This window comes from Monopterus albus, unplaced genomic scaffold (genome assembly GCF_001952655.1).
Source record: "Monopterus albus unplaced genomic scaffold, M_albus_1.0 scaffold13.1, whole genome shotgun sequence".
Classification (NCBI taxonomy): domain Eukaryota; kingdom Metazoa; phylum Chordata; class Actinopteri; order Synbranchiformes; family Synbranchidae; genus Monopterus; species Monopterus albus.
In genome coordinates, this window is record NW_018127893.1 from 1,513,918 (window position 1) to 1,541,442 (window position 27,525).

The 27,525-nt window shown below is 43.6% G+C and overlaps 2 protein-coding genes across 2 annotated transcripts in view; both read left to right on the top strand.

The window, feature by feature from the left end:
• zfyve28 (zinc finger, FYVE domain containing 28) overlaps positions 1–2,739 on the top strand; it is a 27,196-nt gene extending 24,457 nt beyond the window's left edge. Inside the window, exons 13-15 of the mRNA XM_020590956.1 lie at positions 654–755; positions 887–990; positions 1,123–2,739. Coding sequence (XP_020446612.1) covers positions 654–755; positions 887–990; positions 1,123–1,254 — 338 coding nt within the window. The 3' untranslated portion in view covers positions 1,255–2,739. The remainder of the gene's footprint in view (positions 1–653; positions 756–886; positions 991–1,122) is intronic.
• Positions 2,740–4,036: 1,297 nt separating this feature from the next.
• On the top strand, positions 4,037–27,525 carry LOC109955255 (fibroblast growth factor receptor-like 1). The gene is made up of 7 exons (XM_020591222.1): positions 4,037–4,368; positions 4,970–5,065; positions 18,950–19,222; positions 24,242–24,304; positions 24,791–25,075; positions 25,790–26,143; positions 26,923–27,525. Exons 2-7 carry the CDS (start codon positions 4,981–4,983, stop codon positions 27,363–27,365), a joined length of 1,503 nt encoding a protein of 500 aa, XP_020446878.1. The 5' UTR covers positions 4,037–4,368; positions 4,970–4,980; the 3' UTR covers positions 27,366–27,525.

Consider the following 27,525-nt stretch of genomic DNA (forward strand, 5'->3'; position numbering starts at 1 on the left):
CCAGGGCTAGTCTCCGTGTCCAGAGAACGAATCATCGAGGCCCCTGCCTTCGACTGCTGCCCAATCCACTGTGCACCGGCCTCTTACGGATCCTCCTGCAGGTGGTGGGCCCACGGGAGGACATCCCCACGTCGCTCGTTCGGGCTAAGCCCAGCCGGGCGCCGTGAGGGGAGGCCCGGCCACCAGGCGCTCGCATTCGAGCCCCAACCCCGGGCCTGGCTCCAGGGTGGGGCCCCGGCTGCGCCATGCCGGGCGACGTCACGGTCCTTGATTTTAATCTATTCATAAAGGGCTTTTGAACCACTCTTAGTCTTAACCGTCACCCAGGACCTGTTTGCCTTGGGAGACCCTACCAGGGACATATAGCCCCTGACAACATAGCTCCTAGGATCACTCGGGTACTCAAACCCTTCCACCACAATAAGGTGGCGGTTCAAGGAGGGGACAATATTAAATCGGTTTGTAAAAAAAAAGAAAAATCTATATTCATGTGAAATTAGTGGCTCAACACTGCTGGTCTCAGCTGACATTGCAAAAAATGCTCCACCCACTTTGAAATTTGAAAAAGTCATCTACACCATTATCAATTTGTTTCTGGAGTACTGTAGTGTAACTACAGCACATTTAATTACTACATCTGTGGTGTCCAGCAGGACCTGTTCTGCATAGTGCCATGCTGGAGGACTGTGCTCTCTGTCAAGAGACCATCTCCTCATCAGAATTAGCAGCCAAGGTCCGGGAGGGTCAGTTCGAAGGTCAGCAAATCCACAGGCACACTGTTCAGCTGAAATGTCCTCCTGTTTTTTTTCCTTCTTCATTCAGCAGCAAGCGTTCTGACAGTATCAAGCCTGCTCTGTAATAATCGTTTCTTGTTGGTTCTTTGTAGATCCTCCTGACTGGGTCCCTGATGAAGCCTGTAACTCCTGCATTGCCTGCAAGGCTCCCTTCACTGTCATCCGCAGGAAGCATCACTGTAGGAGCTGTGGAAAGGTAAGACCACTCTGTTCCTGACTGATGTAGTAGTGGCAGAATACCCACAAGGTGTTGTTGATTAAAAATATGACTAAAACATTGTACGTTGTCATGATGGTTGATGCTGCTTTATATATGATTTCTTTTCAGATCTTCTGCTCTCGATGCTCCTCCCACTGTGCTCCATTGCCCCGATATGGCCAGGTGAAGCCTGTCAGGGTATGCACACACTGCTACATGTTCCATGTGACGCCCTTCTACAGCGACAAGGCCAGCATCTGACCACAGATTATCACCAGAAGCACACAGTCCGCCACAACAAGAGCATATGCAACTGACAGATTCTCGACTGCATAAAAAGAAAATGCCACACTGCTGGTAAACCTCAATGGTCATCATTGTACCTCCTAAATAAGACTTCAGCTGACAGAGCAGAGAGACCAGACAGATAACCATCAAGCGATGACAAGAACTGTTTCAGAGATTTTTTTGATGCCTCAACACATAAATGATTCATAAATGCCTGTCTGACTGTAGAGGTGCACAAGGGATATGGAAAGATCAGGCATCAGATTTTTAGCTGGCAACAGTCTTGCGTAGCAGTTTGCAGCACAAATTCAGAGCAGGCCACCTTGCTTGTTTTTTTGCTTTAAGTGAAAATGAAAGGACTTGTGACATATTTTCCTATGCTTTAGTGAGCTTCCTACATTTGTGCCAGAACTCCCATGGGACTCGGAGTACTCAAAAGAATGTAAGTCATGATAACCATGTAAATAAAGGTAACTGGTAGTAGCTACATTACATCTTCTGTAAAGGGTTGCTATATATGGGAATTGGAAAGCAGTGTTCACCAGGCTACCAGTTCCAGCAAAGCAAAAATAACAAAAAACAAGCAGCTTTTATATTGAGATCCTTCATGCTTATAATGGCGATGAATGTGTAATTCTGTACCGCTTTGAGAAACGAGGTCTAGATTTCAACACGCCTGACCCCTCTGTTCTAGATGGTTATGGGCTGTGCCCATTGCTTTTACAGTTGCACCATCTTTAGTTTTACTGTACACTGAGATGGACACAAAAGGGATCTCCTTGGTCATCACTGTCAGGTCTTGAAAGCCCCCTAGTGGAGAGCCATCACTCAGTGCACTCATTACCATGGTGTGAACAGTTTGTTTTGAACCAGAGGCCTTCTCAGGTGCTGGCCTACAAACTAGAGGCCGATTATTGCCCATTGGTTTATCTTCCTCTCTCTTATTATTGTGCAATATTGTGACTACTAACTGCAATGGTCCTGCACATTAGAGACAAAGCTTTGCTGTTTCAATTGTAGTTATAGCCCATTTCTGAAGAGCAAAGTTGTGATGATTTGTGTTTACATTATTTCCATCTTGGTACCATCAGAGAGGAACAGATACTTTGTTCTTAGACGGACTTTGTTTGCCCCTGACTTCCTTCCTGCTCTTCAATCTGCTTCCATTGCAGTGGCAACATACAAAGTATCTTCCATACTTATAATATAATAGAGTTTGTACATCTGAATGGTCTTAAATGGCTGATATACACATATGGACCTTTGAGAAACAATGGTGAATTATCACGCTATGCCCAGTCTCCTCTGACTTAAAGCAGTTTCTCAGGCATTACATCATCAGGATCACTCACTACTGTTGTATCAATATTATTTTATCAAAGAACATGTAAGCTCACTTTGAAAAGGTATGTTTTTTCTTTTATAAAGAACAAAAATTACTTTTATGTACAAAAAAAAGGAATCATGCAGTAATTAAAGGGCAGGATATACTATTGTTATTTCAGAGCTTGGTCTTATTTTCTAAAATTCCAGTACATTTCCATGATAAGAGCTGTAAAATACTCCACAAACAAATAGTTTTAAATGCGATGTATATTGAAATAAATTACTTTCTTCTGTTTAAAAGCTGTTGACTGAGTTGGTTGAAGGTTATATTTTGAATGTGAATATTATCTGACCACATATTCTGTAAAAATGCTCATTCAAAGTCTAGAAGCACTTTAGTTAATATTTACCTGTTTTTCCTGCCTTTTGAGTAGGGAGTGTGAGGCTTATCCTGCTTAACTGAATTTTCAGCTTTTTTTCTGCTTAACTGAGTTTATGAGAAATTAAGTGACACATTATTAGACCTAAGAATTAACATTATGTGTGGCAGTCTAGCAATTATACATGGAAAGGTCAATTCATCATGAGGAGATCTGCTGAGTCAGAACAGTTGTGGAATGTTTTTGGTGGCTCTCACAGGAACTTTGTATCTTTAGGAGCTTTTTTTTTTTTAAATGCTTGACCCACACTTGTTAAAGTCAACCTCTGCTGCTTTGAATGTTTTTTCTGTCGCTATGGACTTTCAGTAGTTATAACAACAGTTATACTGAACAGGAGCACTTTTCATGTTAAAGACCCCAAACATTCCTCCCATCACCTACACCACATTCAGTTACAAAATTTTCCTAGTCAATTTCAGTAGGAAAATTTAAATAATCTTATTTGATGTTAAATGACCACACGGTTAGGTTAAGCTGCCAATTCTGGATTGGAGATAACAGCATCTATGCTGCTAGTGTAACAAGGGCAACTGCTGGAGGATCTCTGCACCACGGAAAGAACTGAGCTGGTCAACACAGTGGCCACTAGGCGGCAGCACTTGTTCATGGAGTGGTTCATCAGCCATAGCAAAAGGAAATATAGTACTGGACCATATGGATTATACTCCCTTTAAATGTTAAAAGCTTAGAATTCTAGACGGTCTCACTAACAACTTGTATCTTCTGACGTTTTTAAAAACAAATGTGGGAGTCTTTGATGCACAATTGATAATGGCTTTTAATAGACTATTCTAAAGAAAGATTAAACTAATAACCTTCCTGTAATATGGCCATAGCGTGGTATCCCTCTTAAACCTCTACAGTTGTTATCTCTTTTCTCATACATGAAGCTGACAGCGCTGTGATGAAGAGGGATAAAGAGTTAACATGTCCGGCCTCTGCAGGCTGTGATTGGCCCGCTGCTGCAGCGCTGGGACGGACAACAAGGCTCCGCTGTGTGCGCGCTGGAAAAGTCACTTGGTGGACGAAACGGACTACACAGAGCTGGACTACCCTCAGCTAAATAATAATAATAATAATAACAACAATAATAGCAGCAATAATAACATATCGGACTTTTAATATGATTTATGGAAGTGTCCGGTTTTATTACAGCTTTGAATCCGTTATTTGATGTCAGACAAGCGTGTTGTGGTGTGTTAGAGGTCGGTGGAAAGTCAACCGCTGTCACTGTTGATTCATGGACTCAACACGGACTTTAGCTCAAGGCATTTCTGTCAAGGAGCTCATGTACGGTTGACTTCATTCACTGAATATCCAGGTATGTTATGGACATATTTATACTGTCCTTTCTTCCCATTTGTTTTAAAATATCCTATTTTATGCATGCTTATAGAAGCTGCTAGCTGTACAGTAACATTTATCTTGGTACACCAACAAAAACAGACGCTTTCATGGACAGTTTGCTGTTCAGGACCTGTAGCCTACACACATAACAGTGCCACTGCATTGACCCAGGACCCTGGGCACTCTACTGTAGACACTGTAGGAAACGCTATATATATCCTGTGATATATGCAGATTATGTGTTTGTTTGTTTGTAATACTGCATCAGTTCTTTATTTTGGGTTCATATCAGACCCTTTAGAATTTCTTACAGGCCTTCAAAGGTTTCAGGAGTGTAGTTTGGGATAGAAGGAGTATGAATGACATGGAAACCACTTTGAAAAGACTAGTGCAGCCCTTGATATTACATTTGTATAACATGTAATAATCATGCATTTTATATAAGCAAGTAATGTATATATATATAAATTTGTGATATGTATGAACGGCTTGAAAATGATTTTCCTTCCAAGTCCTTTAACATTATTGTCAATGAGTTGGTCCTGCTATGTTCCCACTGTTCATGTGTGTTTCAGATTTCGGGAGCATGAAGCTGTCTTTGGACAGTATGGGCATCTTGAAGATTGTGCTGTTCATCCTCCAGGCTGTGTTTCTGACTGACTGTGCAAGAGGTGAGCACCGCTTCACAAACGCTCTTTGTGTCTTACTAATATTGCGTGTTTTGATCCCGGAAGGTTCATAGCTCATTATAACTCAAGCTGACTGGCTGTTTTTTTTTTTCTTTGTGAGCATGAAGGAAGTTTCAGTTGGCTCTTAATGTTTTCTCACTGAGGAGTAAGAGATGGAAAACTGAAAAATTAAAAAAAAAAAATCTCTAAACAGAGGCCAAAATCAACACGAAACAGGGGAATGAGAGGAGACAAGCCAACCCCTACCTCCAGTTTGTGTGTGTGTTTCTAGTCATAGCTGTGTATGTGTGTGTATGTACACATTCACTGCAGCTAAACCAAACAAACATCATCCGCCAGCTTCCCAGGGTGAAAGAACACAAGTCAGTGTGAGAGTCCAGCTCTCCCCGTGGCTGGCCAAGGGGCTGTCTCACATCAGCCTGTGTGTGTGTGTGTGTGTATGTGTGTATGTGTGTATGTGTGTGCGTTCATGACCGAAATACTGAGTGAAGAGTGGGAGACCTCAATCTGACCACACTTCACTAGCGTTGATCGTGCCAGCATTAATACTTTGCATGATAAAGACAACTTACAGTGAGCTTGTCAACAAGACATAAATAATTGTTGAGGAAATTTCTATGAATTCATCGACCATCGCTGACTACTGAACCATGGCTGATGCAATGCAGTGGCACGAGTGAAAGACTAAGGCAGACTTTGAAACTACGCTGCAGCTTTAATGAGAGAAATCTGAAAACCAGACACATTTTCCCTGGAAGACCTCTCACCGGGAAAACAACTAAATGCCATAGGGCTGTCTTTATTCTCTATACCTTTGCATGGACGTGAATTCAGGAGGCATCTGATAGGTACAATACCTGCATGTGGCCATCAGGGGTTGAGGTAGAGGGGGCAGGGGGTGGTTGGTGGTGGTGGCATTTTAGAGGGGGAGATTATATCTCTGGGTCTGCAGACAATGCTTCATTCACGGCATGGCAGCTGCACCGTCACAGCAAGACTAAACCAAAAGTAAACAAGACATGAACGCTGAATAAGATTAGACAGGCAATTTTGTATGTTTACAGATTAACAGATGTCAGGGAATTCGATGGGAAAGCAGAGGTCCAATGGCTCTAAACTGGGTTAATGTCAGACCAAAGGAAGGATTTACAGCCTGTTTTTTATAATTTCCCTGAAAGTGGTTGCAGATGCACAGAGAGAGACACATCCGCAGTTATGTAGTTGGCAGACAGTGCGCGGGAGATGGTTTTGAATGACGTTTGACAGTGTGTGAAGTTTAACTATGCCGCAGTTCTCCCAGCAGAAGCAGTGATACACCGAGTTCACTATTAATGGTGCAAATGCAACAGCTTGACTCTGACATCCTGAGAAATACAGTCAGGGGGGGGTTTGACTCGAAACTTGTGCTTTTATAGTGACGCAAAGGCCAGTGAAGCTATAAAACTGTACATGTAAAATTAAACAATATCTGATGACATCCTGGATAAATGTAAATTAAATTCTAAAGGATAGGCCTCTTTGACCTATGTGCAAAACAAAAATCCACTGGAAGTGTTTTACTGTCATTATTTAAGCATTTCAGACGATGCACCTGAGAAGACAGTAAGTCTGAGTGAGGGATTTTGAGCCTGTTGCTGTCAGTCATCAGGCGACATCTGACCCTAGGCCCCCTGCCCTCCTGCCACACACGCACAGAAACACGGACCCTCCCTCTCTCCACTGCTGCCACTTTGCAACTGGCCAAGAAAGAATTATGTTTTAAGACCCCACCCCCCAAGGAACCCCTGCACTTCCTCTATCCTAGCGCCTTCTTTTCTCCCCCCTCTGGTACTCCGCCACCCCCCAGCAGCTGGAGGTGGCGCTCAGTGATGTGTCCCAGCAGAGTCTCTAATGTGGTGACAGGCCTGGGTACTCTGGGCTCCACTGACTGAAGAATTCAGCAGCCTGGACATATGGATCTGCAGAAAAGCACTCTGAGAGAAACAGAGAGGCACCAGGTGTCGATGTTATATACAAAAACTAGCTAACACACACACACATACACTGAATTGTACTATTTTGATGCATTTTAATTAGAAACAGGCATCAAATAAAACTGTGCCTTTTTGTAAATGTATGTGAATTTGCTTTGTTTGTTTTTTTTAACACGACACATGTTTGTTTAATCTCTGGAGCCATCTGGTGAAGTTTAGTGCATGCAAACTGGAAAATATACATTTTATAGCAGAGTAATGTCATGGTTTCATAACAAAAAGGTACTATGAGTTCAACTGTATGCTGAGGGCTTTAAAAATCACAAGGCCATTTGGCTGCCAGACAGTTTTCCATTTCCCTAAACCGTAATGAGGCTAGTTTTTCAGTAACCAAATGCCCCAAAGTCCTTGTATTTTTAAAATAGCTATTGAATAGTAAGAAGGTGTAACAGTGGTGTTCTGGCCCGTGGGCCAAGCTGGTGAGACAGGGGGAAAGAAAAGGAGAAAGAGCTGTGTTGGAAAAGCTTTGCTGCTGAGCAACACATTTATCACACAGTTTGTCCAACGCGTACTTTAATGCTTCATTGAAGTATCAGAAATAAAATCAGGTTGGTGTTAGATTTAGTTTTTCTGCCCATACTAAACCTCAGAACTTGAAGGAAGTCCAACGTCCTCCATCTTCTGTGTCAGCTGTTCAACACATCTCCCCGGATCCTCTTTCTTACCAGCTCAGACAACCAGCAGTGATTGACACCCTGCTTTTCTCCCTGGCTAAGTTAAGCTAATGTGATGTTGTTAAAACAAGTCATGAGCTGACCTTTACTCCCACCCAGCCTTTCTCAGCTCTCTGTATGCCTTGTTTACTAAGTCTGGGTCCATTTGTGGAGAACAATGGATGGATTATTACATGCAGCAGTCCCCCAGGTTCAACAGGGTAATATTAATTCATTTTAAACACTCCTCCTTCCTGTGGAGTGGACTTATTTGCTATCCATTAGCTCTCACAGCAGACGGGGGACTCGCTTTACTGAGGCGCTGCTGTTTAGAAGTGAATGAGCATTGCTTTTATGCAGCTTAATGTATGTCTGTTTTATTAAGCAGGCTGAAATTACCCTGAGAAAAGTCATGATAATGAGACAGCAGGGTGCACAGTGCAGTTTGGAAAACATCCGAGGTTTATCAACAGCTATTCCCACTCCAACACCTCCTCCTCTAAATCATGTGGAAATAATATTCCTCTTGTGGTGTCTATCACAGAAACAGTGTTACCAGCTATATAACAAGCCATGTTCCAGACCCGTCACCACATGCCGCTGGCCCTGTCAGTTCAGGAGGAAACATTCGTCGAGAGGAATGTGTCAGACTTCACCCCTGGCACGGGAAGGAAAGGAAGGGGCTGTAGCTGATAAGTAGTCATAATGGAGGTCAGTTGGTGTTTACTTTAGCAGGGTCATATAATCCCTGTGAGCAATGACTGACTTTAATGGCCACTTCAATTAGCATTCATGTGGAATTTCAACATCTGCTTTCAGTATTTGTCACGTTCAGCTGTATGCTAATGCTCAGACGCACATGAGGAGAATTTAATTTTCTTCTTTTTTATTTAATTATTTAAGCAAATCCTATTGAATCATTTAAAGGTCTCCCTGTGTGTGTGCGTGTGTGTGTGTGTGTGTGTGTGCAATGCTCATTAGTTTGTTTGGTCAGTTCACTCTGGGAGTGTTTTCAGACCACACACACTCTTCCTGTTGGCTCACTGAATTTCGGTTCAGTTAAATAGAATTCCTTTTGCTCCCGTTAAACCCTCATGAAACCCATGGATCTGCTTACAAAGTGCACACAGAGGCGTCAGACTGTCACCATTCAGATGATAATGTACTTGATGTGCTTCCCTGGACTGACTTGCATGGTTTAGCCGACACGAAGGACAGGTTTTTGTTAATTAACAGCTTTTTGGTGCTAAATAAGTGGCTGATGATTCTGGACGGTGTTTATGCTCCACAGTCGAAAAGCGTGTGGACTGAGCGACTGGAACTGAATGCTGGAGGGTGGGGACTTCAGGGTCCACCTCACTGCATCCTTACAAGTGACCTTACAATAGCATATCAGCCTCACGCTGGCAAGTGTTTGTCTTGCACAGCGCCTCTATCTAAAGCCTCCTTCATTTCTCTAGTCCAGCTCTGTTTTCTGTTTATCTTTTGAGTAGCCAAGTGGTCGGGAGAGACCCTCCCTTCTCCTGCCCCCCCCCCTGCATTTGGTGCTCCACAGCTGTTCACTTTAGTAAGTGAAATGATGAGTTTCCAGTTGCTCTCCTCTTTCACCTCTCAGCAGGAGAAGCTGGTTTTGTTTTCCTGTAGATTTATGATTCTGATCTGCGGGTCTGCATGTGGCTCCGGGCAGGTGGTGCAGAAATCAAAACTCTTGTTGTTTTTTTTTTCTACTTTTCTTTCTTCTCCTCGCTTCTCTCTTTTCTTCAGCATTAGCTCCTTGTTGCATCTTCTGTCTTCTCAGTAGCATCGCACCCCCTTGAAAAAAGCAACAAAATATGTGCCATGACAACCTTTTGTTGTCTCAAGAAAACATAGCTACAGGATGCTGTATTCATGTGATAGTGGTCTTCAAGATGTTGCTTGGACTGAGCAGGCTTAGACAAGTCCAACAGTTGTCATTGTGATGTTGGTGAATAAAAGGCAGATATAACCTGCAGAAATATTATCGGTCCTATCTTACTGTTTGTGCTTGTTTGCTGTGCTTGCCACAGCCTGTTTGAATCAAGCTGCATAAGTCTCATACTGACTTATCAGAATTCAGAATCAGGTGCCCCGGTGGTACCTGGTGCATATCATTTGAGGTTGAGCTTCCTTCCTCATTTTACTTTGTGCCGTCAAGTCTTTGTTTGTGATTAAGGGAAACAGCTGCACGTTAGTCATCTTTATAGCCTGACGCTATCTTTATAATTTGATACGGTTGTTTTAGAAAGGTTTTTTCTGTTGTTGCTGTCCTTACAACCCCAGTTAAAAGGTTGATTAAAAGTTATCAACAGTGATGGCCGTCTGGTCCCGAAGACAGCCGAGCCAGGGGACGCCTGGGATAACGAGCTCTGAATGAGGCCTCTGCTGCCTTCACTGCACACCCCCAGACCCTCCTTCCAGTTTTCATCCTCGCCTCCCTTGACACCCCTCTTTCAATTCACCTCTGACCAGCTTCAGTGAGACCCCTCATGGCTTTGTGGCCTTTTCACTCCTACTTTGTATTTCATTAGTGATTCTTTTGAGCAACCTCAGAAATTTTTTGTGCATTGTCCCCATTGATTGAGTTTGTAAAGAGTCTGGTCTGGATGACTGCTTGTCACAGTACATCACAACAGGAGTTTTCATGGCGAGCGCATATAAAGGAATTTGTTTGCACCCATTTTCAGCAGCAGCAGTCTCTGGAAGTGGAGGTGAGGAGGCAAAGAAGCCCCAATTTTTCATTCAAGAGACCCATTGCTGTACGATGAAGGGGAAAAAATTGTCTCCGCTTTGACTTGAAAAGCGAGAGGAAAAATCATTTCAGGAGCAAAGAGTATAATCTGCCATTTTTTATAACAGGGCTGCTTTTATCCTGGGCTGGAATTCTGAACCGTGAAGTGAAACCAGTTTGATTTCCCCATGTACAGGGATGTGCAGGTTAGGGCCTTGGATGCACTTGGAGTTAGAGGCTTGGCAGGCCAGGGCACTTCTCTCTATTAATGCAGCTACTCTGTGTCTAGATTGACTGTTTTAGTTCATTTTTAGTTCTGGAGGTAAGTGGCAGCCAGAGTAAAGATTTATGAACACGAGTGAGGAGGAGCTAAAACTCTGGCAGCAGCATTTTGACTGAACTGAGCTCTGTGTGAAGAGTTCATTTACAGAACGAGAGGCAGCCAGTCTGGCAGACAGAGATGGATAGAGGCCAGTGACCTTTGTACAGCAGAGCAGAAAGGTGAACCTGGAAAGCACTGAACAAATTGTCACTGTGAAAGGGCGAGTACCGCATCGTAATGACAGGCTCAACAGCTCCACGATGACAGATTGATTTCAGACAATATTCCTGGATTGTTGAGGCCCCACTGCTGTCAGTGAGAGCTTTGCCAGTTCCTCCACCCCCTCTGTCTGTGTCGCCTTGCCTCTCCTCTCTTTCTCTGCGCTCTGTCTCGTCTCTGTCTGTTTCCCTCGCCCTCTCTTCTCCTAGCCTCTCTCTCCCTCCTGCTCTTGTCTGAATTGCTACATTCTGCCCTAACACTCCTGCTCCACCACAGCCCTCAGAAGACCTTATTGACAAAGGTGCTGGTGTAAAGCGCTTCTCTGTGTCACAGAGATTGGCTGATCCATTTACTGTATGCTGGTGTAGGGTTCCTGGAGAGAGAGAAATTAGGAGCACTCGGTGCCAAGCTCGGCCAACATCATCATCACACAGCTGTGACTGCAGCGTGCACAGAGACACACACTTGTCTGCTGGTGACAGCCTGTCTGGCTCAAAATGGCCTTGTTTACAGTGTCTGTGCTGGAACATCAGGCCAACATGAAGCAGTGGTGATTTGACTTAATAAGACGTATGTATTTCATTCAGCACCCCAAGACCGGACTCCGGCTGTGTCAGCTGTACACAGTGAACCAAAATTCAGGTCAGATAGTTAGTTTTTTTCCCCTCAGTGGAATGCAGGAAGGTTGAAGGAGGAAGGAGGAGGCATGCAGGGAGTGGCAGAATGCACCTCACTGCTGACTGATGGAGGCCATGGAACAAAAACAGAGTTCGTGTTATGAGGAGATGGTGCGACAGGCCTCTAGTGTTTATTGTCTAGCGGGCATGCTCTGGAGCAGGGACTGCCAGCTTTTTTGGAAAAGCAGTGTCTAAACGTGTCCCATCATTGTCTGCTGCATATGCACATTATATGGGATAGAGGAACACTTGTTTGGTGCCATCTAAAATGTGTTTAGAACTGAATATTGAACGTACAAAACCTGGCATCAAATGCTTGTGGTTGGTATAAAATCTATAATAAGGGCAAATCTTCACTGATATTGATCAATTGGTGCATCTCTGAAAGCAATATTGTTTAGCATAGATGCTTATTTTCTGCATTCACATTCTGGTTATTATCTCACGACCCCTCAAACTGATTGTATGATCACCTGGAGGGGTCCTAACCCATGTGTTGGAGACCAGGAAAGTGGTTAAACACTAATCTAAAGTCATGAGTTTAAGCTTTGTAATGTCCTTTGCTAGTTGAAGCATCTATTTTGATTGTGTATAGACTTCTATGTGTGTGTTTGTGAGCATGTGAGAGACAATATGAGACGATACACAGGCGGTCCAGAGCAGCCAAACGTGTGAGCATTCACACAATGTCCCTTTCAGTGTCAAGTGGCCGGCCAATCTGCAAACATTTAGACAGACAGCACTAAACAGGTGCTGGTTGGTGCCTTGCTGTGCACTGCAGAGAGGGGTCTGTTTGACTGTGTCATGTGGCTGAGCCTAAGGCTGGGCCAGGGAGTGTGGTACGAGATTGTTGGGATTCCTGGTTACTGCTGCCTGGGCCCACCTAATCCCCCTTCACTCCTCTGTGCAGCTTTCTTCTTTTTATGAGCTCAGTGTTAAAGGAGGCCTCTCTGCCATCTTAGCCTCTGCTCCCTGCCACTCTCTAAATCAACCCTCCTTTTCTTTAACACTCACCCTCCTTCTCACTCCTTGGCTTCATTTTTCTTTCTCTCCCCTCCTTTGCCTCCTCTGTCTGTGTCTGTCTGTCACTCAGTCTGTCCTTTCTCTTCCCAGCCTCCCTCCTGTTGCCTTTTACCTGATAAGTGGCCCTAAGCGTGCACTCAACCCCTGTGTGTGCACCGGGCCTGAGCCTAATGGAGTGAGATAAAGCGACTAGAGTGGCACTCACTGTGCGCTTTTTATGACAAGACCGGTGAATTAAAGACTCGCAATTGCATGAGACGTTATGCCACTGAGTTAGTGTGTTAGTCATTTCTGGATACTGAGAATATTTAAGAAAAAGATTTGACTTACATTTTACTTTTCAATGTACTGAAACTTCTCATAGTTAGTCAACAGTTACATAATACCAAGTATTTGCTTTTTATTTAATCACTGTATTTATTTATTTCACTTTTTGAAAACCGAATAACCATTCTTTCTTTTTATTTATGTGAATGTACACATAACCAGAAAGAGATAAGAGCATTAAATGATGCCCCATCTTTTACACTCAGCCTCGAGCACGTTGCTTCCTTCTTAAGTCTTTTTAAATGATTCACAAATATATAATTTCATTTTTAAAGGTTAAATAATTGTGTACTATTTTCAGCAGCAGATTATTACAGATTTGATATTCTAGAGAGTGTTTACAGCACCACGACGGCGTGCGGTCCTCAAGTCACATGTTTATACCATCATGTACCCTTTTATTTTTAGCAGAGAGAAGAATACTTTTTAAAAGCTATATTAATTATAATAACATAGCAAAGTGCTCTCTGGTTGAACAAGTAACACACTGGAAAAGCAGGCTATAAACTGTTCCACTGCAGCTTGGAAGTGCTATCCAACAATAAGATAAAAATGGCCGCTCCAATAACATTATGTGAAAGGCCTCCTTTAATTTGAGTTCAGGTGTTTCCATAGGGACTGTGTCCTTTTCCAGGTTTGTCAAAGTATGGAAAAGTATGGAAAGACCTTAACCCTTATTAAAAGAGGCCTTTCACGTAATTAAAGTATCAAAGTTTCACGAAGTTCTAACATGGAGTGTTTCTCACAGCCCAGCTAGCTGAGATGATAAAGCACCTTGATCCTGACATATCTTGGCTCATGATCAGTTAGGTAAAAAACTCTGGGTTTTGTGTTTTTGCACTGTAACCACAGATGACAGTTGTAAGGAGTCTACAAACACACACACAATCACACACATGCTCCTTTGCTCCGACAGAAGCAGCTGGGGCCAGGAGAAGGCAGTCAAGTTTAATGAAATATAGCGGCTGAGTGGAAAGGCTCCACAGTGGGGCCTGTTAAGGATAGGCTGCATGATGGAGATGTTTCCAGAAGCTTTATGACGCTGAAGTAATCTCTCTCTCTCTTTCTTTCCTGTTCTTTTGATGAGGACTCAGCAGGAGCCTGTTGTTCTGGAGCCATCAGTAAAGGAAGCAGATGCAGTTTCACTGAAAACAGGCATCAGTGTTACTCCAGTGATTCTGCTTTAATCAGATAGATCGACTGGAGCATCTTATTCTTTTTACTTCTTTATTTTTATTCCTCCCCCTACCTGCTGTTCCTATACTCCCTCATGTCACCCAATAGCTCCTCCTGTACCATTCCCACCACTGAGGCAGTTGCTATTCAGCCCACATCAGATGGTGCCGAAGAAAGAGCCATTGTCCCGGCTGGTTTTACCCCACTCTTATCTATTGATTGGAAAGCAGAAAGGGGAAAATAACAGGTATTGATTACCACACTGGGTGAAGTAGCTGGGCAGGACGTCTAGAGGGGTAAGAAAAGACGGCATTCTTCACCCTCCGCTGCACCACTGCTGTCAGAACAGCCTCCCCTGCCACTTCACATATCCCCTCCTTTTTCACCCTGTCACCACCCTGCTGCCTCCCCTCCTTCCCTTTCTTGAATTGCCAAGGTGGCGTATTACGCCCTCTCTCTCACAGTTTTATGCTGATTTTTATCTCTGCTTGTGAAATATATAGCAGGAGGCTCTAAACAGAATCTCTGGCCTTTCACACACTCCCCGAGCTGCTGTGTCTGCCTCACCACTCACCTTCACCAAACCCCTCTGGCTTTGGTTTCTAGCTTTCATGTACTGTTGTGCATTTCTTACATCCCTCTCATGCTCTTTGAACTCTACATCCATTTTGTTGATTTGTATTATACAATGCTCCAGAGGTGCATGATAGAATATTTCCCTGAAAGCACAGGGTCCATTAAGCCTTAATGTCATATGTTCTGTCTGCTCTTGTAAGGTCTGTTGAGCTAACACAGTGCTGCTGAGTAGGAGGAAGCATTCTTCAGCTTCTGTCTCGTACCCTTTATGTAAATACTGCATATTGGAGACACATGCACTCAGATCCATGTTTATCCAAGTAATGAATTGCTTTAGCAAAAAGCAAAAAATGTGCAGTTGGCTGGAGACTGAGGCCCAAATCCTTTATATTAAAAGATGTTTACAGTGTTGTTTGAATAACTATGTCCCGTATTAGGCAGACGGCGCTGCCTGCATTGTTAAAAGTTGTTCTAGCTGCATTTTCCTTGAGCTCCAGGTGTTTGCTATAGGAGCAGTTGTCAGGAGCCAAGTCAGTCCTTTATTGACATGTTTGCATTGACAAAAAAAGCACTTTGCACACATTTTTACAAATCGCCAGCATTTTGTAAAGGATAAAATAAATGAGGAGAAAAGTGCCAGCACATCCGAACATTACTCAAGTCTTGTGTGTCCCTCTTTCTCTTTCATTTGCATTCTGACATTTCCTAACATACTTCCCTCCGTGGACGCTTGCACGTCACATCAACAGTTCATTAGCCAGCTCTCAAGGTTTTGTAGGAACGGCTATATTTAGTCTGAATCGCAAAAATGCCTTTTATTGAATGTGCCCCTTTCTCTTAAAATAATCTATCACCAAAATGAGCAAAGAAAAACAGGGCTAATTCCATGAGTCGCCAGGCCTCCTCCTCCTCCTCTGCCTCTTCCTGCACTATGAAAGATTCCATTCACACATGGAGCTCGGCTATAATAAGGAGAGCCATACCAACGCTGCAGTAAGGGAAAGCCCATATGGTCGCGTGTATCGTTTTCTATTTACAGAGCAGCTAACGATTCTAACAATATAAGTGAACACTGTAAAACGCAGCTTGTCATAAATCTGGCAGATTTCCATGAATCGTAGCCTCCTCAGAGGACCATAATGCTTAGTTCAGCAACCAGGTGAGAGCCTCAGAAGGCAGAACCTAAAACAGCAGAGAAAAGTGCAGCTACACTACATTTTGCTTCTCATATGGTGTGATTATATGTTGTCTTTCGGACTGTGTGTCTTACAATCAAGCAGATAAGGCAATAATTCCCCTTTGCCACAGAGGTACCTTTGTGTGGTTTCAGAGCTTTCAACTCCAAGGTTAAGAGAACTTGTCCTTGGGAGGGAGGAGGAGGAGGAGGAGAGTTCCTATTGAAGAAAGGATGGCGGTCATGCACACAGCACCAAATACTTATTAGGTTATTCATTGATGTCCTTGATTTCAGCACCTCTTCATGCCTTGTTTTTCAAAAGGACTTCAAAAGGCTTTTAGGAGCAGGAGATGGAGGGAGGAAATCACTGAAGCACAAGCAAAAGCTTTTTAGTTTATTGAGCTCAGGAGCTGGAGTCAGCCTGACTAAGTTGAATCTGAAGATCACATAAACCCTCACAGTTAAAGAAACAGACATTTAAAGAAATGTACTTGCTTGGTTTTCTGTTGGTTTGTTTTTGTCAGTGAGATGAGGAAATTGATATCATTTTTTAGATTTGTATGGTAAATATGAAGTGCAGTCAGCAGGTTTGTTAGCCTAGCTTAGCACAAAGTAAACTGTAGGACGGCTCTGCAGCATCTGTACTTGTAGCTAATTAAGAATGGGAAAGAGCATGGATGTTCCCCTGTGTTGTTTTATTTTTCAAGAAATGTCCCTCCAGCTTTTAGAGATCTTCATTTGACAGAAACGATGTAGGGTCAATATCTTTTGATGATTTGTTTCAACTTTGCCATGAATCAGGCCTTGTTTTCATACATCATTTCTCTCCATTGATCCAGGAGGAACACATGGCTGAGTGTCTTGTCGGACAGTAGTTCAGAAGAGATAACTGAAGCCTGTTTGGTCAAGATTTGGTTGAGGTGAATATTTGTTTTTCCAGGGTGATTTGGTCTTTTAGGACCAGCTCGGTCCATACATGTGTGAGCCCCAGTTGCACCAAGCCAGTGGTGTGACCTGTTTGTGGTCCTGAAACAGAGACTGTGAAGTAAGAAACAGTGAACACCTCTGTTCTGATTTCCTGGTTGAAGAAAAGTGAGATATGAACCAGTTGCCAACAGCCAAAAAGTCTGTGGTTGTGTTTTCTCCACAGACATAAACAGTGACACTTCCAGTTTCCTGTGAATGCTGGAAAGGGCATCTGCAGAGAGGAAGGAAAACTCTTAGTGTGTACGTGTTTTCATGCATAGTCGGAACAGAAACAAAAAGGAAGGAGGCTTTCGTTGGTTTCATGCTCATAAGTTTTGAGCTTTTTTCCAGTCTTGTGGCTAGATGGAAGAAATATGTCCAGCTTTTTTTAGTATCTGAGGTCACTGGCTCAACAGTCCAGATGTTGTACCTGCATTTGAGATAAATTTGTTGCCAGTGTGATGGATAAAATGGCCAGATGGACTTATCTGCCCCCTCCCCTAGTGCAGCCCCATCAATATAATGAACATCTTGTTTACCATATGTGTGAAATGCACCAAAGGAATGTGACTTTGTGTGTGTGTGTGTGTGTGTCTGAGTGCATTGGAAGAGGCCATGTGTATTTAGCCTCCCCATTGGTTTTACTGCTACCAGACCGACCATTTGTTATGAGGCACGGACTGTACTGTGTATTTTTGAGGGTTTGGTTGCACTTCTTCCCCCTCTTTCACTACCCCTAGTGTCCTGTTTCTCTTCAGTGTCTATAGTCTGCTCAGTAATTCTGGGTTTTGTTTTTGAAGGGGGCTTAGCTGAACAGCAGCGTAGGCCTCCTAACACCATCACAGGGTGTTTCGGCCCGCTCCACTTCACCAGATCTGAGGGAGCAGACCTGAGCCAATTAAGAGCAGAGAGAACAGGCTGCTGTCCGTCTCGCTGCGACCCGCCCACCTCATCACTTTGATCTCTCGCACGCTACGCGAAACCAAAGCCAGAACACTTTGCCCGCTCTGTGCAGGCAGTGGAGGACAGGCCTTGTCCAATTATCACAATCTGGTTTTAACATTTCTGGGTAATCAAACACAAAGATGACAAATTACCATTATCTCATTCCATCTGTCCACAACCTAACTGTGTTCAGAGCTGCTTTTAATCAAATTCAGATATTTTATTTCATTTCAATAAACTGGCTATCTGTTGACCTACTTTGATATCTAAACATTCGTGGTTTTAGAATACCACTTGGATAGCAAACTCAAAATTTAATGTTAAATTAACATTTTAAAAACTGATCAATATGAAGGACGTTCCTTGTTATCCAAAAACTACAAATGGCAGTTTCCATGCAGCGTATGTATTTATTCAATTCCCAAATCATGCTGATTTTGTGAAGTTATTTTCTTCACTGCTGTGTCTGTGCATCCATTTATTTTCCCTGTGACTTAACTCATGAGGTGAGTTTCCATTAGGAGCTTGTAGTTTTTCATTTGGCAGTCTAGATCAGTAGTTTCTCAGCTCTGGCTTTAGGACTTCCCAAAGGGTCCACAAGATGATTAACAGGAGCTGAAAGCAGAAACAAATTGAAATTCAAAGGTTTTTTGTTCCCCTTTCGAAACAGCAGTTGGCAAAACAATTTCACCACCAGGGCCCTTCAGTGATTGTTCTGGAGATTTTGGTCACATCAGAAAATCTTCATCAGCAGATGGAGTCACACATTTTGCAATGGAAATGTGGATGATTTACACAAATTATGTTTATTTTGTAGAATCTTTTCTTCTTTTTTCCCTTGTCAGTTACTGTAAGTGTTAATTTTAAAAATTAAAAAAGGTTAAAGTTGTGGTATACCATTTCAGATCCATATCAGCCTCAGAAGCCCATATTTAATGGTGACCAGGGCGGCAGATTGAACCACATGATTTGTTTTGAAGATCTTGTTTCAGAAATTTTACCTTTGCGTCTGTGTGTCATCAGGACCTCCGCGGGTGTCTGACAAGGTGTCTCACAGACAGACGGCAAGACTCGGGAGCGCCATCAAGCTGCCATGTCCAGTGGAAGGAGACCCGCCGCCGCTCATCATGTGGACCAAAGATGGGCGCAACATCCACAGCGGCTGGATTCGTTTCCGTATCCTTCGCATGGGCCTGAAGATCAAGGAGGTGGAGGCAGATGACACAGGGATCTACATCTGCAAGGCCACGAATGGCTTTGGTAGCGTTAACATCAACTACACCCTCATCGTAATTGGTGAGTGCAGATGGCGTTCAGTTTGCTGGCTCCTGAGATGAGATCACCGAGGGCTGTAAAATGCATCACTCTTGTTAAAAATTCTAACTCAGCATCTATAAAACATGAAATCACCCGTGTGCTAACTAAAACCAGAGACAGTGGTGATGATGTGCACCGTCGGACCCCATCATCTTCTGCTGTGGTGTTTTGTGGCCATATTTGTAACACTCTCCTGCAGTCAGAAATCTCACCACAGTTCAAATGTGAACAGACAGCATCACTGACAGAGGTTGTCTAAAACAAGTGGATATGTGGAGGTTTAGTGCTTGATCCTCTCATCTACTGTATGTGTTACAGCCCCTATCGCTCCCTGCCCAAAGTCAACAGTGGCGTGGGATATTGTTTCATACCACTTCATCCTCTCTGACTGAATTGGATCGCAGGCTCTTTCTTCCTTTTCCTTAGGCTACACTCTGTGGAGGCAGGAGGTCTGCAGCGCTGCAATAAGAAACACATTCAGTGTAATAGTACCAGCTTGTCTTCAGACTCTCACACAGCTCTTGAATGGGGCCTGGAGGATTAAGCGCAGTCTAAACGAGTGTGTTATGTGTTTGTGCATGTGGATACAGCGCAATTCCTCTGCACTAGAGTAGAGCATGATGAATGAGCAGAGTGGAGCGTGAAGGCTGTGTTTAGTCTAATTACTAGAAGATGCCAAATTAGGGCCAGAGTCTGGGCTCTCTCTCTCTCTCTCTCTCTCTTTCTCTCTCTCTCTCTCTCTTGCAGGAGGAGCTGCAGCACAGTCTTGTGCAGATGTGGAAAACACAGCACTTCAGTAAATGGTGCTTGTAGTAAAGCATGCTGATGACTTAGGAAAAGACGAGGCCAAAGTTTATTTTAGTCTCCCTCAAGCAGAACTTGCCAGTGAGTTCAAAGAGAGGAGTGTCTGCTGATTGTGCTAAAATGAAAGGTTAGCGATTGAGGCACAGAGCCAGCTATAATGTCAAGGATCATTTTACAGTTGTGCTATGTATTATCAAAGTCAGACATACCTATGTCTTTCTTCATAATGAGACATATTCAGAATCAATCATGTGATGGATAACATATATATGTAATATTAAGTTTGTTTCAGTGACCTAATTGACAGAACGTTTGGTGTGTTTTCTATCTGAGGTAATGCACTATGTCGATTTTTCACTGCAGAACATAAATGTAGATTTTATTCAAATGGGAACCTTAGACTAAACTCAGAAGATGTGATTTGAAATCATCCAGAGTTAAAACGAAAGCAATAAAACATCTGTAGATATTTTCATCAAAACAAACAATCCGGATTATTGGTGAACATTTGAATTTAAAATAAATCTGGGTAAATGGCAGCAGGTGGATCTTCACATTGTTTTAGTGTCGCTAGAGTAGAAATTATAAGACAGGGAGTGAATAAATAAACTAAAATGTGCCAAATGTAGTGTCTAAACTGAAAGATTAGAGCATTGCTGAAGGTGAACACCCAATTAAAGAACCTTGGTGAACTTAACCCAATTCAAATAAGGAAAAGAGGGGTTTCCCTGGCTGCTGTGCTCTTTAAACATGTGAGATGACTTATTTTTGTGCTGTACATACATATGAAATGTATTTTAAGATTTAAATATTGACTCAAAGCTGGGAGACAAGGAGTGGTGACTTAGACAAAATAAGGCCAAACTACACCCACGCGCATTCAGGAGATAGATATAATTATCAAATTAATCTCTGTGATAGATAACACTTTCTCCCTGTGGTGTGTTTGTGTGACAGATAATTAGTCTGACGGAGTGAGAATGAAGACTTCAGTGAAAACATTTCGAGACTGCTGTGATGAAGCTGGCGGGGGGGTTGCTGTGAGATTAGTTCAGCGTGACTGCATGTGTTGCTCTGCTTCCACTCTGTGATTACATTAGGAAAAATAGTTTTGAAAGTTCAATTGTAAGTTTTTCTTGGAAGCATATTTCCATGAGATTTTTATCAGGATTGTTTTTGCCCTTTATGGAGTTACCTAGAGACCTTCTGGCCTGATTCTTAATCCTGATCTGGCTTGTTCCATTTCCTACTTGTCCTCTGGTGGTGGTGAGTGCATGACACTCAGCAGCCAGTGTGCATCTCACAAGAACACACCCGCCCCTCTTTCTGAGCTCTTGTCCGTCATCACATTAGACTCTAGCAGGCCATCACCACAGGGGCTGTTTTTATAGATAATTGTCCCGTCAGCGGTGAATTGCATTCTGGGTGTCTGTTTGCCCCAAAGATTAGGGGTCACTGTCAAAATACTTCTAGGATTGAAGTCTGCAGACTACAGCCAGATAATCTGTAATAATCATGAGCAACACTTTCCATTAAGGTTGAATCAGCTAATTGTTAGAGAAATAATTGAGTTGCATGTCGTTAACCTGCTGGGAGCCCTGCTGTGTTTCTCAGAAAGATTAGAGAAGAGTCTATTTATTTGAAACCCTGTAAATGAGGGCCAGCTCCCTGCATAGCTCCACATGCAGTATCCATCAAGGTGGGTTTATTATTTTTACTGGATCACAGAGTGAAAAAGCACAAGAAGCAACTGCAGTAAGTTATAGTGCTGATCAGGGAAGGAGGGTCGACAAAATCCTGGAAGCAGTTCAAGTTCAAGGCCCAACATGAAAAGCCCAACTTTTTAGACTTGGCCTGGGAACCAGCAGAGAAGCCAAGCAGAAGAAAGACAGGAAGATTAAGAGACAGCAGAGGAGAGGCTTGGAGTGCAATTGGAAGTGAGCGAGTGAGGGGTTTTGCGGGGTGATGTAAGAGGAAGAAGGGGTTCCACTGTAGCTGGACATAGATCCCTATTCCCATCTGCCAGTTGACAGCTTGCCCTCCCTGGAGCTATCTGAAGAATCTGGTCAGTCAGTGCAACATGGCGCCTCCTCAATCCCTCCAGCTGGCTGTTTGGGCCCTGTTTGGGGTGGTCTCCTGACAACTGGCCCCATCAACTCCCAGCACCCCCACCGGGAGAGTCCGACGCAATGAGCATATTCTCTGTCCTCAGCCACTCAGGTTACAGCATTAACATGGGATTGTCATATTAACGTTTACATGATTGGATTTGAATGTTTATGTCTTCACAGATAATTTATGACAGGACTAATGCAGAGCTGGCAGCACTCATGTTGTCTACATGGAGACACTGGCTCGCACAGCACATTTTTCATTTTGCTCCTCTCCAGAGATGTTGTCAGGCCAACTGTTGGATAAGCTGCCCCGTGTGTGACCGATCACATGTGGTAGCTGTTTGGAGATTTGCAGAGTGTGATGCAAGGCCACTGCGCAGAGCTTGGCTGGACATTACATTGTCCCCATCAACATCTGGAGCTCATTGTGACCCCAAATCAGCAGGCTTTTTCCTGTGAGTCAGCTGGCACAGGAGGCCAGCGGAGAGAGTATGTAGTGACCCATTTCCTGTGGCTGGATTTGTGAATGAAGTGGGAGGGAATGGCAGCAGACCCTAAACACTGAAGAGAGACCTTGAATGGATTCAGTTTGTCTATAGAAGGAGCTGTTTGCATCTTAAACATCTTGCTAGTGTCACTTGCAGTATTTGCTTGCAAAAAGCATCAACTCATGGCTCCTGTAACTGAATTTCCGTTTGCATAACGAAGCTTTGATTTCCACAGTACTTAAAGGATTTTTGTTTTTTGTCACAGATTCCAAAATAAGTTGCAGCTTTTACTTTCCAGTACACAACAACGGGGCCCTTGTGTGTATAGAGGCCTCACTGCCACTCTTTATTTATTGATTATTTTATTTTTCAATTTTCCAAAAATAACAATTGCTGGCAGCGGTGAGATGTTCTAGTTCACCCCTGTCTGCAGTATAGTGGGCCAGCATTGTGTAAAGACAATAGTGGTGAGGGATAGCTTTAACAGGACAAACGTATAAAAGACGCCATTGTTTCACAGAATCACTAAAAAGTAGAGAGGAAATAGATTCAGGAAAAAAAATGTCACAAAGAAAACCCCAGCAGTGTGGGACCATGCTCTGTTTGGATTGGGAGGTTCAGGAACTGGGAGGAATGTGGAGAGCCCGAGTGAGAAACAGAGAAATATTTCTTCCTGTGGAGCCTGTTTTTTTTTTCCTTTTTTTCAAGGAATGGGTTATTATAGTTGGCCAGTTAAAACCCTTTCAAATATTCATGACATCATGGCTGGGCTTGGTGCTGCAGGGGACAAACAAAGGAGGGTTTGTACCTGGAGAACCCTGGAGAGCTTTGAGGGTTTCGGGGGGACTCAGAGGGAGGCAGAATGAGGGGGTTAGAAGTCACATCTGGTCTCTTTACCTGGCCCAATCAAACTGTGAGGGGGATTCAAGTGTGCCGAGCTGGATGTAGAAGAATCCAACACAAGGCTGCACTAAAATCAAACTGAGGCACAAACTGGCTCATCTGCTGAACAGTTTGCTCATAGTAATCATCTGCTTCTTCCTGCACGGAGTGGCAGATACTGCCGAGGAACCCGATCTGCTCTGTTAATTCATCAGCACTTAACTCCACAAGTTGATACGTGTCACAAACTGTCGATTAGGTTTCACTCATACTGTATTCTCTCTAAGCCTTATCTTAGCTCCGCTGTGTGATGTCAGTCAGTGACATAAACTCCACAGCTGTCTCCCGGAGCTGAGCTTATGCAAAATGATCATATTACTCCCAAATGCTACAGCGTATGACCCGAGCATGCACCCGGCTCAGAGGAACCGATCTGTAAATGCTAAATTTACTCAGGTAGAGTCTTTGCTAGGACTGTTTGCTGCTGGTCGCTGCTGTGACACGGTCACAGATTAATATAGAATTTAATACTCCTTGGCCTTGAGAAATGCATCTGCAGTATTGTAATTTAAGATCCATATCTGGTCTGCAGGTCATTCTGAGGTGTCCAGCAGTATGGCGTCATCAGTTCAAATGGGCACACGTCTTATACAACTTTATTCAGATTATAATCTCTACAGTCACCTGTTTCTGTGCTGCTGTGTCAACAGATGACTCAGGCTCTGACAAAACTGGACCTGGAACAGCTCGAGGAACAGAGTCAGAAAAACTTGGTAGGAACTCTGTACATATGTAGTTTTGTATGCTTTATCCTATTGACTACAAATCACTTGTACTTCCACAGCTACTTGCAAACTGTACACACCGTTAGATTATTGAGTTTTTTTTTTGCCATTTAATCAGAAAATGTGTTGCTCGGTTGTGCAGTTTAATCACAGATTGATTCAAAAAGTCTGCATTGCTTTACTCTCTTTAATAATCTGCCATTTGACTATGAATTCCTATGGAAATGAATAGAAATCGGTGCGTCTGGAACACAAGTGAACATTTACCTGAAAGTTTTAAACTGCACAGCATTTAAAAATGCTCAGCAAAGGTTTGAAGTACTCTATATTTGAGATGTAGCAACTAGAACTTGGGGAAAAAACACTGATATGGTGAATGAAGATAAACTGTCAGCTCCAGTCATATATACAGTGAAAAGTTGCAGTATTGTTTTTACACAAGTCACTAAGTATTTCTTGATCTTTCTTCTGTAGTGCGTCCCCGCTTCACTCAGCCCTCTAAGATGAGAAAAAGGGTGATAGCTCGTCCTGTGGGCAGCTCGGTGCGGCTCAAATGTACAGCCAGTGGAAACCCTCGACCGGACATCGTGTGGCTGAAGGACGACACGCAGCTGACAGAGCAGGAGGTCGGTGAGGGCCGTCAAAAGAAATGGACTTTGAGTCTGAGGAACCTGACGCCAGAGCACAGCGGCAGATACACCTGCAGGGTCTCCAATCGGGCGGGAGAAATCAATGCCACGTACAAAGTTGAGGTTGTACGTGAGTATCCTGCAGAGAGGCTGAGGTGTGCATGTATCAAATGTGGTCACCTGGAAGTAGTAGTGCTAGCACATGATGTAAAATAAATACATATAAATGATTACTGTTGGGTCGGATCATTTCTGTCCTCTTTTGTACATTACTGGGGGAAATTAAAATAGCGTAATCACTGTAACAGTGGGTCTGATTCTGACTGAAGAAGAGCTGTAATCTACCTAGTCTGTACATCTGATGGTGATCAGCAGGTCTTATCCCCGCTGCATTGATGAATGTGCTTGTGTAATCATGTATATGAGAAGCATAGTGAGGAAGCAGGTTTGAGCGTGAGGGCTTGTTCCTTGGTGTCTGCACAGAGGGGGAGAGAGAGAGAGAGAGAGAGAGAGGGAGAGAGAGAGAGAGAGCCGTTCAGCTCCGAGTCCCTCCACCCAATCTGGAGCTGATTAAAGCACAGCTGTCAGCCAGACCCGCTACCCCCCCTCCAGTCCTTCCCATGAGAAATGTGTTCTGTACAACCAGGAGCAACGAAAGAGAGGAAACTAATCACACATACTTCTTGTGTTACATGTGGTATCCTGCCTCTCTGTCAATTATGAGTTCTAACCTTGAGGCTAATAACAGTTTGGACAACTATGACCTCTTCTATCCACAGAAGGGTTGTCATGTCAGAGGATGTCTGTGTGTGTCCTGACTATTTTTCATTGTGTGTCTATGCAGAGAGGACAAACTCCAAGCCTGTTCTAACGGGCACTCACCCAGTTAACACGACCGTCGACTACGGAGGCACCACGTCGTTCCAGTGCAAAGTGAGGAGCGACGTGAAGCCCGTCATTCAGTGGCTCAAACGTGTGGAGTCCAACGAGGAAAGCCGCTACAACTCCACCATCGAGGTGGGGGACCACCGGTTCATGGTGCTGCCCACAGGGGAGGTGTGGTCGAGGCCCGACGGCTCCTACCTCAACAAGCTGCTCATCACCCGTGCCAAAGAGGAGGACGCTGGCATGTACATCTGCTTAGGCGCCAACACCATGGGCTACAGCTTCCGCAGCGCCTTCCTCACTGTGCTGCCTGGTAAGGCTTGGTCTGTTTACAGCAGTGTTACAAACAGAGCAACACATGAGCAGACAAGGATCTGCACTGTTAGTTTGTGTTATATTTTGTTTATTTCTAAGAACAATATTAGTGCATATAACACAATACACGTGATACATGTCAGTACAAGTGAGCACAGATGACAACAAAGCAACACTAACACACACATGGTTTACTGTCACTTGTTATGTATTAGTTTTTGATCCAGTTTAAACATATTTTATTCTCCCTGCCAACTTCCATTGTCTTCATTGAGGATGTTTATGAAGCTCTAAGCATTTAGGAGCAGTAATGATAAGTCAGTTATTTAATATAATAACAGAAAATTGACAATCTTCAATCCTTCAATTAATCATGGAAGTTGTCAAGGAAACATGACTTTGGTTTCTGCTTCTTAAATGTGACGATTTGCTGCTTTTTTTGTTTTAGATTGCTATAAATGTAACAGCTACTGTATAGTCAGACTTAACTCAAGGTTACCACTTACTAGGTTTTTGCAGAGCTTTCAAACATATCTTGTCGTCCGTCTCAGCTGATCATCACATGACCTAAATACAGAAAATTGATGAGGTAATAACAGATGGCCACAGCCTGTAACCCCTTTTCAAAGATTCATGTTGTTGCAACATTTAAGTGATGAATTTAGAAAACAATCACAGATTAATTGAGAATGGACATAATTGTTTGCTGCAGGCCTCAAGCACTTATCAAATGTGATAGTAACAATTCTTTTCCTTTTTGGCCCTCTCCTTTTGCAGACACAAAACCTCCCACTGCGCCCATGTTTTCACCAGCCTCTGGCTCCCTCCTCTGGCCTGTCATCATCGGCATCCCTGCTGGAATAGTGTTCATCTTTGGCACAGTGCTGCTGTGGTTCTGCCAGAACAGAAAACACTGCCCTCCTCCCAGTGCTCCAGCTGCGTCTGCGCAGGTACTGCAGAGCTCCCACCGACTGCCATATCGAGAGCGGGACAGGGCCTGCGCGGCTCCGCTGTCCAGCTCTTCCAGCCCAGAGAAAGACTGCGTGAACTCTGTGAACTATGAGGAGTACCTGGCACAGCAGCAGCTGCTCCTCAGCCAGGGAGCACCAACACTCCACCCTAAAATCTACCCCAAAATCTACACAGACATTCACACGCACACTCACTCTCACGTGGATGGTAAAGTACATCAGCATCAACACATTCATTTTCAGTGTTAGCCTTAGTGCCAAATACTCCCCACTAACTGCTCCAGTATCTCACAGGGACAGTGAGCTGCGGACCAAACTGCAGCTCCCAAGTGACATTACACCTGGCATTACTCCTCAAAAACATTCTCACACCTGGACATTGTTGGGAGAGCATGCATTTGTAAAAAAA

Excerpts from the sequence above, each read along its gene's own strand:
- LOC109955255 (XM_020591222.1), top strand. The coding sequence starts at position 4,981 with ATGAAGCTGTCTTTGGACAGTATGGGCATCTTGAAGATTGTGCTGTTC. Across the intron at positions 5,066-18,949 it reads TCTGACTGACTGTGCAAGAG|GACCTCCGCGGGTGTCTGAC; the intron begins GTGAGCACCGCT and ends GTGTGTCATCAG. Across the intron at positions 24,305-24,790 it reads AACAGAGTCAGAAAAACTTG|TGCGTCCCCGCTTCACTCAG; the intron begins GTAGGAACTCTG and ends TTTCTTCTGTAG.